The sequence below is a fragment of the Oreochromis niloticus genome, linkage group LG14 (genome assembly GCF_001858045.2).
Source record: "Oreochromis niloticus isolate F11D_XX linkage group LG14, O_niloticus_UMD_NMBU, whole genome shotgun sequence".
Taxonomy (NCBI): domain Eukaryota; kingdom Metazoa; phylum Chordata; class Actinopteri; order Cichliformes; family Cichlidae; genus Oreochromis; species Oreochromis niloticus.
Window position 1 is genome coordinate 12,169,531 of NC_031979.2, and position 11,530 is coordinate 12,181,060.

General features: G+C 44.2%; 1 protein-coding gene across 6 annotated transcripts in view; it reads right to left on the minus strand.

Annotated features, from left to right (window-relative positions):
* Positions 1-446: 446 nt before the first annotated feature.
* Positions 447-11,530, minus strand: part of hip1 (huntingtin interacting protein 1) — a 54,601-nt gene continuing 43,517 nt past the window's right edge. For all 6 annotated transcript variants that reach the window (XM_025898128.1, XM_013269369.3, XM_019367552.2 and 3 more), the window contains 10 exons: positions 7,661-7,797; positions 7,451-7,561; positions 7,212-7,270; positions 5,435-5,528; positions 5,214-5,314; positions 4,099-4,204; positions 3,857-3,980; positions 3,708-3,769; positions 2,782-2,899; positions 447-2,688 (listed from right to left, as the gene is read on the minus strand). In XM_025898128.1, coding sequence (XP_025753913.1) covers positions 2,678-2,688; positions 2,782-2,899; positions 3,708-3,769; positions 3,857-3,980; positions 4,099-4,204; positions 5,214-5,314; positions 5,435-5,528; positions 7,212-7,270; positions 7,451-7,561; positions 7,661-7,797 — 923 coding nt within the window. In that variant the 3' untranslated portion in view covers positions 447-2,677. The remainder of the gene's footprint in view (positions 2,689-2,781; positions 2,900-3,707; positions 3,770-3,856; positions 3,981-4,098; positions 4,205-5,213; positions 5,315-5,434; positions 5,529-7,211; positions 7,271-7,450; positions 7,562-7,660; positions 7,798-11,530) is intronic.

Genomic DNA, 11,530 nt, shown 5'->3' on the forward strand with positions numbered 1-11,530 from the left:
TTTACTGGAAAACAACCCACCCCAACCCCTGCTCCCGAAAAAGAAAAATCAATTAGCTGCATTAGGATTTCAAATCTGATCCAACGCACATGAAGGGGTTATTGCTTCTGTAAAAGACGGTTATTGAGCCTACACCGGCTGCACCCTCCCACCACTGCGCTCTCATGCACATAAGGATGCCATTGTTTGCACTTGTCTGCACGTCATCTCCACCAGCTATCCACTTATTTCTTGGAAATCCTCAAAATTTGCGCAGCGACCACCGTGTTATCAGGTAAAAGGATTAACGGAGCAATGACTCAGGCAATTTATCAGTGACTGTTATGCAACGTTGACGTCTTCCAAGAATACTAACATTTCTCAAAACTGTGCTCTTTACAGTCTTTGGTTTGTTCCCCAGAACTAAGATCCAACGAGGGAAAGAAGGAGACGCAGTCACGCCGTGGTCTGTATTAATGAGCTGAAATATTTATTTTTAAAAACTGAAAAAATAAAAACAAACCCACCAACATAGTTTTAGTATATTATACAAAGACATATTTCAATGTTGCTATGTGAGTATCTGTTTCTCTCTGACTACAGTGTGAGGCAGTTTGAAAGGCTGGCTGAGCTGGTAGGACTAAACAGACATGAACCAGAGAGAGAGCCAAAGAGGGAGTGAGAGAGGTTAATAAAAAGGTAATTTGGGCAAAAAAAATAAAAAATAAAAACCCAAAATGTCACTCGAGGTGCAATCGACTCGTCTTTCAAGACACTTGGGGAAAAAAAATCCATACAAAGAAAATGCTCCTTTCTTTTATGGAGGTTCTTCTTTTTCTACTGAAGTCAGCTACCAGGTGTGGAAGAAGTGACAGACTACAGCTAAAAATCATTTAGTACAAAAAGACCTGGACTCAATAGCACTGCAGATAATACTTATTATTATTGGCAAATACTATTCGACCAGCAGCTGTTAAATTACCCAGTGTCACAACCTTTTAGAGATACGCAGCTGAAGCGGAGCGTCCGAAACTAAAGTACGTTAAGACACAGAGAGAGACAAACCCCCACCACCACCAACCGCGGCGAGAGTCATCGAATAGAAAGAAGGTAAAGTAACGTGTTGAGGGTTGAAAATAAACGCCTGCTCGTCTCAGGTTTCAGAGTCCAGAGCCAAACGGCAGCTCGTCAGGTTCAGCAGGAAGTTAGGAAACTAACCGTTTCGTTTCAGTTAAACCGAATCCTTAAAAGCAAGCAAAATTATTATTTCCAACAACAGGAGGCTTGTAGTTTATGTACACAGCTACTTGGTCTTTAGGAAGCTATTGAAAAAACACTGCAGTTTGCTTTAGTTGGCGTCCCCGTGATCCCTCTGTCACTCAGAGAAGGAATTCGGGGAAAATAACGGCAGTCGGTCCCCCGCTGTGCGTGGCGAGAGGCTGGGTCACATGATCAACCGGGTCGATCTAAAGGTTTGTGCAGTGGGAATGGCCTCGAGTCCTCGTTTAAGTCTGACTTCAAGAAAGGTCAAAGTTCTCATGGATATTGCTTCTCCTGCTGATTTATCGGGCTAAGCTTGTGATGAAACAGCAGAGGAGGGTCTTTGTCTTTACTGAACCGAGGAGCAAAACTTGTGTTTTGATGAAGAGAAAAAGACATCAGAACGAGCTCTATATTAAAAATAATAATAATAATAATAATAATAATAATAAAGAGGGCTGCCTCTCACTACCCTGTGCCCCAGTTTAACCAGTAAAAGAGAGAAAATCTGAAAAATCAGACCCATGTTATTAGTGTTTTCAGCAAACCTGCTCATCTAAACCTTCCCCCTGATGCACGGCTACCTCCAATGATGTAGCATGAGGTAGTTCACAGGGAGAAGACAGTTTGTGTGTGCTACTTTGCAACCCAACCCTCCTGCACATGGACCGTTCTATTTGAGTGTTTATTAAAATAAAGACCAAAAATCAGGGCTGTGTCTGTGTGTGTGTGGGAGGGGTCGGTGTTTAAGTTAACAGTCACAGTCGTTACAATGGTGAGGAGGTGAAAGGCAGAAAGTCCAGCGAAGCGGACTCGATAAGGTGAGAACTCACAGTGAGAAAAAAAACAAAGCATCTCGGGATCCCGCGGCTTCATGCGCCGGACAAAAACATCTGTTTTTAACGGGAGAGCACGCCGTCTGTGTTACAGAGACATGAATTTGGGCAGGGTGGACTCATCTCCCCCCCTCCGTCCTGCTCCTCAGAGTTCGGCCTTTGTGCGGTGCGTCCCGGGATGACGAGTAGAACTTGTGCAGCGAGGAGGGAAACGACAATAAGAGACCTCGCCGCTGTGTTTTCCCAACACAGTCCAGGAGGAGGAGAAGGCCCTGAAGCCGGGCTGTGGGTCATCTTTCACGCCGCTCCTCGTGTGCATGTGTTCATCCCTCTGATAGCACTAACACCCCCACCCATCCTCCGCTGTTGCTGAGCCCTTGGTGCTGTCCTTTATGGAAGCTTCGGGACATGGGTGGAGAAGCGAGTTTAGAAAAGAAGCACCTTTTCATTTGGCTTGGATAACAGACAAACAAATAATTAAAAAAAAATAACAACAAGGGAGAAGAAAGGCTGAAAAGTGTGTCTATAAATAGAAAGAGGCAGACAGAAGCCGGTCTTCTGTGTTGAGGAGGAGGAAGGGGGGACGCCACCGGTGGCGGGGATCAGCCTGTGCCTGTGGAGGACGAGGAAGAGACAGATTTTAAGTGTTTTGGTTGCTACGTTTTTTTTTTAAAAACCGTGCATGAATCGTAACGCGGGTGCCCACCCTCTTCGTCCTCGCCCCAGCCTTCTGCTACGCCGGCCAGTTCGTAATGCTTCTTCCTCAGCTCGCCGAGACGCTCTCGCTCCTTCTGCAGACGCATCTCCAGCTCCAGAACCAGGACCTGAGGCGACCCGGACACGTTCACAGGACTGTTAATCACTTTCCCCTCTCAAATCCTGGAAAACTAAAAACTACAAACAGATCGGCTCAAAGCTGAACAAACAAGGGAGAAGACGACCTTTCATCGAGCAACAGCTGATGATTTATTACATTTAAAACTGTACGTAACGCAGCCACAGCTGCCAGCGTGGGTTTATGGGTGTCACGGCGTGATACAGATACAGCTGGTTTAACTTTTCTCAAACACGGAAAATCCAACTGTCATCCAGGCTGAATTATGTCAGGCTCAAGTGTGTGTGTGTGTGTGTGTGTGTGTGTGTGTGTGTGTGTGTGTGTGTGTGTGAGTGAGTGAGTGAGAGAAAACCTTCTAAACAACCAGATGAAAGCTGTTGTTTAAACAGGTCTGACTTAAACTAAAACACACACTGGATTATCTTAAAATAGGAGCCCTGTGTGTGTTTCCAGCAATGAGCTGTGTGTGTTTCTGTGTGTGTGAGAGAAGGTTCAGAGTCTCCTGTGTTTTTCTTTCAGTGTGGGTGAAACAAAGCCGCAACACAGACTCAAGTGTTCACATGAACCTTGGCTTCACTCACGATGAAAAATGAACCTTCAGAGTCTCGGATCAGCACGCCTACCCGAGCGGCTCGCTTGCTAAAAATAAGACTTTGATTATTTTTGGGCTAAAGGGGAGAGACTATTTTTACTCCATGTTCAATGAAAGGCACCTTGTGAAAAGCTTCTCGGATGAAGTTACGGTCACCTCCTGATTTAATTAAGACTCGCAGCTCAACCATCTGCTGCTCGCTCACCTGTGCATCCATCTCCTGTCGCTTGATCTGGGTGAGAGTCATGCTGGAGAAGTCCATAGTGTCTAGAAAAGACCGGCATAAATTAGTCTGGTAACTTTTTTTGTGGTTGTTTTTTTTAAGGTAGCAGGAAAGAGGAAACTAAAACTCACCTGTCTCTTCAATCTGGGACTTCCCAGACTTAGTGGAGGCCACGACAGCCGCGGTGGCCTGTGTGACGCCGCGGGACGCCTGCTGCAGGCGGTGCAGCTTGGTGCTGTCTTTGTCTGCTTTTACCTGCAGAAGGAGAGCAGCAATAATGCGAGAGACGTGAAATTTTTAACATCTTTCCCTAGCGTCAACTGCTAAAGTAACGTTTTTAGCTTTCTCAAAAAAGCTAAATTTCTTTGCTCACCTTGGAAGCAGCCACGAGCTGTGCTGTGCTGGCAGCAATTTCATGTGAGCACACCATCAGCTCCTCAAACTTCCCTTTGCCCTGAACCACCAGGTCAGCAGCATCCCTGCAACAACAACACAGTGCAAAACAAACTCAAGGGAAGCTCTGATTTTAATCTTAAAGCTAGAAAAGAAGCAGAAACAGAGTTTTTATACACTGGAGATTTTTATAGTGTTAACGCTGGCGGTTACCTTTGGACAAAATTGGGAAAAAATTGACTTTTTTTACATTTGTTTCCTGATTTTTGACACTATTTATCACTGCCCCAATATTTTATTTATTTTATTTTCCTTTTTTTACCTTTATAAAAATCTTGTTTAAATAAAGACTAATTAAAACAAGAGAAAAGGAAGCAGAAACAAACTATTCATCCATTTTCTGCTTCTTATTCTGGTCGTGGGTGCTTAGTTTAGTTTAGTTCGATCTCCCAGCATCTTAAATCAAAGCAAACATAGAAACAATTAAAACAACTCCTTAAAACATAAACTATACCCCACATCAGGGTAAACGTTTATAGCATAACATTTACATAACAGCCATCATTACTACAGGACATGAAAAAAACTTAAGGATGTCCACCTGTGGTCGAAATTCAAAGGTTTTTTTTAAAATATAGTTTTACTGGTTTCTTGTATTTGGCAATTCCACTTGCTGCCATTACAGCACTGAGTCTGTATTGGCAGTCTGAGTCTGTCCCAACGCCTCATCTAGGAGGTTCCCAGGATGCCTGAACAATTTCACTTTGCTCCTTTTCTGCTCTGAATGACTGCCCAACATAATCCCATCTCTAAGTGTGCGCCCAGGAACGCTTCAGAGGAAGCAGTCTGCATCTGTGATGTCATCTTCCCTGTCACTACCCAGAGCTCCTGGGCATCACGCTCAGAAGACACTAAAACTTTATAAATGACCTCACAAGCCTTAAAGTGTTCGCTTTATCAATCTTCTTCTAAAAAAGTCACCTCTTCGCTCATCATCATCATCATCATTAACTTTCCCACAGCAAGCACTCGGCCTTCAAGCACTTTAATACTCTGCTGTGAGGAAGACTCACTGAGGAGAGGAAGGCTACTTACACCATGACTGTGGCGCCCCATCCTACCGCTTTGGAGGCAGAGATCAGGCCCTCGGTCCAGCGTGAGTTCTTGGCATAAAATTCCTTCATGGAGGCTGCCCCCTGGTGGACAAACGCCAAACATGTTTAAATTAGATGTTAGATATTGGGTTTATTTAAACTACGCTAATGCAAAAAATAAAAATAAAAATACCAGTAACATAAAGCTGCAGTGTGACTCACCCTTCCACTCTCCACGATGTCCCTTTGCAGATCTTTGGAAGACAAAATAAGCTCCTTGATGGCCTGCATGAGCTCTGTGCAAGAGGCCAAGATCCTGCAGAGGGCGACAGAGCAGAAGACACAATCACTGCCTGCAGCTCTCCAGCTCAAACAAGCCTGATGTAGCTCAGAAGCTGTACCTGCAAATATCTTGAACACAGCTTGTAGCGATAGCTAATGCACGACTGATGCACCACTGACCCAAATCCTCAGCGCAGTTTGTGTGTTTTGTTTTGGTTACAGCTGTAGTGGCTGTTTGTTTCTCTGCATGATCATCTCCCACAGCGGCTACAGATTAAACACTTTTTTCCTTTTTTTACATGAATTATTAAGTCACGCTGAGAGTTAAGAGAAAGTTTAATTGGCTTAATTTGCACACAGAGTTAATACACAGCCTGGATGAATACCAGAGAAACCTAATCAACCAAATCTTTTTTATTGTGGGTCCGACAAACGGCGCGACGTTTATTTGAGTTAATGAGGCTGAAACTACAGAATACTGCATTGAAGACAAGTGGCAGGCTGGCTTCAAATGTCAAACTTTGTCCTGGTTTTGTGGTTGAATTTATGAAACTCTTCACACATCAGCACTCAGCGAGTGACTATCCGACATCTCACGGTTGATAAAAACCATCTCCCTTTCCTTTTCCGCTTCATTTCCTCAGATTGCGCCCATCAGAATACAAACAGATACCTGCAGCTTGTGTCTGTGTTATTTATTCAAAATGAGATGGAGGAGTTTGCTGCTCTCTTAGGAACATTTGTAACTGCCAAGGAGGCAAAATGCTACCAAAAAACACAACATTTGAATATTTTTGGTAATGTTTGTATGCGTGTGTGTCAGTCTGTCTGATGAAACTTTGTAGTGGTGTAGAGTGAGGTCATGTTAACAATCCATTAAAATTTAGCTCACAAACACTGAGGTCTTCAAAGTTCACTTAAATATTTATTGGTGGAAAATTAACAAAAAGCCTCTAATTTAGAAAGTATGATTCTTACAAGTGTGGTGTGTATCATCAACATATAGAAAGACTTTTAAAAAATGGTGTCACATTTGACCTCTGACCTCTCCATCAAAATGTGTTAAAATATTTTCAGGAAATATACTGTAGTATCATGTTATATAGTGACTTCTAGGTATTTACAGCACTACAGCACTATTCCCTTGAAGGTAAACACTGCTTTGATGGAGGTTTGAGCTTCTTGTTGTTGAAGAAGTTGCTGAGTTAGTTTTTGGAGATGACTCAACTTCTTCTAAAGTTCAAAAGCATTTTGCTGCTGTACAGGAAAGAGAAACCAAATCAAAACCACCAGAAGTTAAAAAGCTTGAGGTTGAAGTTTGTTTCTAATTAGGGATAAACTGTGGTGTTGTTGTCTGTGCTATGTTTGGCAGATCTATATCAGAGCTTCCCGTGCACTGTGTGACTGTTTGCTTTAGGAGGAGGCGTGCTGCCTGGTTAGAGCGAGGACATTACATGACTCTGAACTAATTTAAAGGTCGCTGAATGTCCGCTCTGAGTTTTACGCTGTTCCATGAGTGTAGAAAGGCTCACGGTTGCAGTGCATACGTGTAGCTGCTTTAAAAGCCAGATTAAGACTTTTTCTCCTGGGAGACAGTCATTTATCTTTGCAAACCCACATTTAACTAAAAATGATGTTATAGGAAAAAGATAATCTGCTCAGCTTCCGTGCGGTGCCCCCCCCTCCAAAAAACAACAAGTCCTAATCTGAGCATTACCTCTCGTTGACCTCCATCTTGATTCCTGTATCAACTGCTCGAGACTTGTTGAGCATTTCCTGTTGGAGCGCACAGAGGAGCATAAGGGGAAGGGAGAAGAGTGAGAGGACTTTTTGAAGTTAATACTGCTGCAAAGTCAAACAGGGGACAATGCTTTCACACTGGACACTCGCACAAACACCTGGTGCCTGATGACCCCCCCCCCCCAAACACACACACACACACACACACTTATGCACCTCTATCCTGGCAGCGGCTGATTCCACAGCGGCAGAAGTGGCAGCCATTTCCTGCTCCACGAGGTCTCCCAGCTCCCCCTGCTGCAGCTCCAAACCCCGAGGACGCAATTTCTGAAACAGCGGAAAGTCAAGTATTCACATTATAGGAGAAATTAGTCAGTGTATCACAAAGCAGCTGTGGAGACAGAGCAACTCTTTATCTCTACGCACCTCTGCCGTGGCCAGGACGGCCTCCAGAGCTGCCTTCAGCTTGCCGCTGTCCGCTGCAGCGAGGCCGTCCTGCTGCTTCATCTGTCCCAGGAGAGCCAAAGCTTCAGCCCCGCACACCTTCACACTCTCCGACAGGGCTGACACACAAACAGAGGCAGGAAGGATGCACGTGTTATAAATGCACAAACACACTCTTAGGCTACGTCCACACGTACCAGGGTATTTTGCATTTTGCATTTACGTGTGAACGAGGAAAACGGAGAAAACGCAGCGTCAAAGGTGTGCGCCTTTTTTGACGTCACACTGTGCGCCACGTTATTGTTTCGGTGAAATGAATTTCTACAATACTGTTACTGTTAATTGTACTCTCTGCAGTGTTTAAATGCTTACATATACACACACAGTTACTGTCCCTCCACACATAGGACTAGGTTCTGCTTCTATGCCCCATCTTTGTTTACTATTTCTAGACTTCTGATTGGCCAACATTTCTACACGGTTAGGAATGTATCACCACCTGCAGTGTTGGGAAGGTTACTTTTAAAATGTATTCCACTACAGAATACCGAATACATGCCCCAAAATGTATTCTGTAACGTATTCCGTTACGTTACTCAATGAGAGTAACGTATTCTGAATACTTTGGATTACTTAATATATTATCATGCTGTTTACAACTACCTGAATGTACTATTGCTGTGATTTATTACTGTTACTGAAGGTCCCCGGCTCCGAACCGTAGTAAAGGGACCTCTGGCTAATACGGTGGGTTCCGTGTCAGGCTGGTAGCCGAAAAATAGCTTTACTTTGTTGTCTGGGTCACTTTGCTTCCGAGAGACAGAGAGAGGCGTTGAAAGGGTGCTCCAACGGAACTTATTTTTTTCCGGAGGAAAACACGAACACAGCGTACAGTCGAGTCTTAATAGTTTACTTACAACTGGGCTCGTCAGGCACTTTTCTTGGCTGCAGTGGTTATTATTATATTTACATGCTTCCAGCTTTTTGCTCCGTGACAACTCGGACTTTTCCTTTTTCTCCCTCCCTCGCTCACAGACACATAACGGGTACGGTAGTCCATTCTCGCTGCAGCACGGACTACACTGCCCATCATGCTACATTCTTTAGGGCTATACATGTAGCATTCTGCCTATTAGCTTAGCACAACAACAACAACAACAACAACAACAACAAAAACGCTCTCTCACCCAGGAAACACGCAGAGAGAGCGCGTCACCCTGTAACCATGGCAACCGTAACGCTGCCGCCTGGAACAACAGAACATAGCTGTCAAACAAACCCAAACAGTCCTGACCCGCGATAATATGAAACAGGAAAGTACCGCCGTGTAATCCATTTATTTCAGCAAAGTAACTGTATTCTGAATACCACCTTTTAAAACGGTAACTGTAACGGAATATAGTTACTCATATTTTGTATTCTAAATACGTCCCCAACACTGGCCACCTGTTGCTTTGGCATGTTCCTAGCAGCGTTTTCCTTCATTTCTGCGTTTACGTGTGGACGGGATTATTTTTTAAAACGAAAACGGAAAATCTCCGTTTTCAAAAATACCCGTGTACGTAGCCTAAGTGTTCGAGCTACCAGGTTTATACTCTGTGAACTCTGGGATGGGATGGTGCCACGAGCAGCTGAAGCTGGAGTGTTAATTAAACCGATATCTCCTCAGGCTAAGTGTCAACTGCTGCAGAAGAACACTCTGATAGGAGGAAGCCAAAATGTAACTGCAGCACCTGACAGCCAGATGATTTGCTCTAAACTGTACACAGGCTCCACAGGCAATGTATGGAAGCACACACCGAGTCAAAGCTAAGTGCTCCTCATTGATCCTTAGCCTCTGCAGCCTGTGGTTTTGACCCAGTGTTTAGGTTTTGTTTTTTTCTTTTGTTGCAGTAAAATAACTGCTGGCCAGAACTGCATTATATTTGGGCATGTTTAGACTTGCCATCTCCCCGAGGGCAAAAACATTACATCTGCATGAAGTCAGTACTTTTGTTCTATTCTGGCCTGTCTTGGCTCACATTCTGTTTTTAAAACCTGACTAAAGAACTATATACACATACTGTCCCTCAAGAGGACACTGAGAAAAAATAAAGACTAACATTGACACTGTAACTTTGCCTTAAGTCATTGTTGATTTTGTGTCTTCACTCTCCATCCCCTGCCAAGCTGCACCTGTGATTCTGCGACTGCTCGCTGATGAGCTGACCGATAAGTAAATCTTTTCTTGGATCTTATCCTCTGCATCCTTACCCTGTCACCTCTGCCTCCCACAGGACACCAGCCTGCCCTGTTGAAACACTATTTTTTTTTTTTCATTTTTTTAACTGAAAAAATAGAATGCCTTTGATTAAAAATAGAATGCCTTTGATCAAAAATTGAATGCCTTTGATCCTTTGATCTTGCTGAGAGAAAAAACCCACATATAGGAGCTTTGCTCTGTTAAACTTTACTGCTTAACGGACCTTGACCTGACAGCAACCAAAACCCTTTTGGAAATTTTTGAGAGACTCTCACATTTCTAAGCAATTCTCCGACCAAGCCGACACATTTCACCATGTCAGCTAACCCATCGTTCTGCTCAGATGAGCTTGAAATAGTTAAAGGGAGCATTTTGGGAAGCCACTACAAGGTAGAGGCTTTCCTCGGAGAAGGGGGCTTTGGTATTGTAGCCAAATGTCGTGATACCATGACCAAACAAGCTGTTGCCATTAAAGTCAACAAGAGCCGCCCTGATATTCTGCAACAGGCAAAACTAGAAATTTTCATCCTGGAGCAGCTGAGAAGGTTGGATCCAGATGCCGCCAACATTGTTCAATGGAACGGCTTTTTCCACGACGGAGAGCGGGTTTGCCTAAAGTTTGAACTCCTTGATCAATGCCTGTGGGACTACATACGGGACCGGCAAAACCAGGGTCTCCCCATAAGCGAAGTCAGGCCAATTTTAGGTCAACTCACAAATGCCCTGTCCCACCTGGGTTCTGTGGGAATAGTTCACGCTGACCTCAAATGTAGAAACATCATGGTTGTGAACCGCCATGAGTCTCCAATCAAAGTCAAACTTATAGACTTTGGCCTTGCATGTCCTGCGTCTGCAGTGATTCCTGGTGACTGTGTGGGGACGGTTGGTTATAGTGCACCTGAGGTTATGCTTGGCCTTCCTTACAATGAAGCGATTGACATGTGGTCTCTGGGGCTGGTAGCTGTGGAGCTTGCTACAGGGGTGCCACTCTACCCTGGAAATGAACATTATGATGTTTTGAAATTCATCATAGAGACTCAGGGTCAGCCACCAGATCATGTTCTAGACTCTGGTGTGTACACTGAAGACTATTTCACTGAAGACAACTACAACTACAACCAACAGCGCTGGACATTTAAGACTGACGAACAATTTAAATACGAGACAGGATATGAGTCCCTGGAGACTCGACACATAAAACTTGCGTGTCTTGAAGAGCTTGAAGAAGTAATGATGTTTAGACGAGGACCTGAAAATGGCCAACGTTTGTTTGTCAGCTTAATTAAACAGATGTTGGCCTTGGATGCAAACCAGCGGATAACACCCTCGGAGGTTCTCCGGCATCCCTTTTTCGACCCTGGCCTCTCTAAGAGTTCCCCTTGCATTGACATGAGTGCTGAAAGACCACAAAACCCTGTGGTCTGTCAGCACCCTTCAAACTTGAAATGCAAGAGATCACAGAAAATCAACCGCAGTTTTCAAAGCTCGGTTGAATTTTCTCAGCAAGTATTCGTACACACGTCAGCCAGCCCATCCTTCTGCTCAGATGAGGCTGAAATAGTTGAAGGGAGCATTTTGGGAAACCACTACAAGGTAGAGGCTTTCCTCGG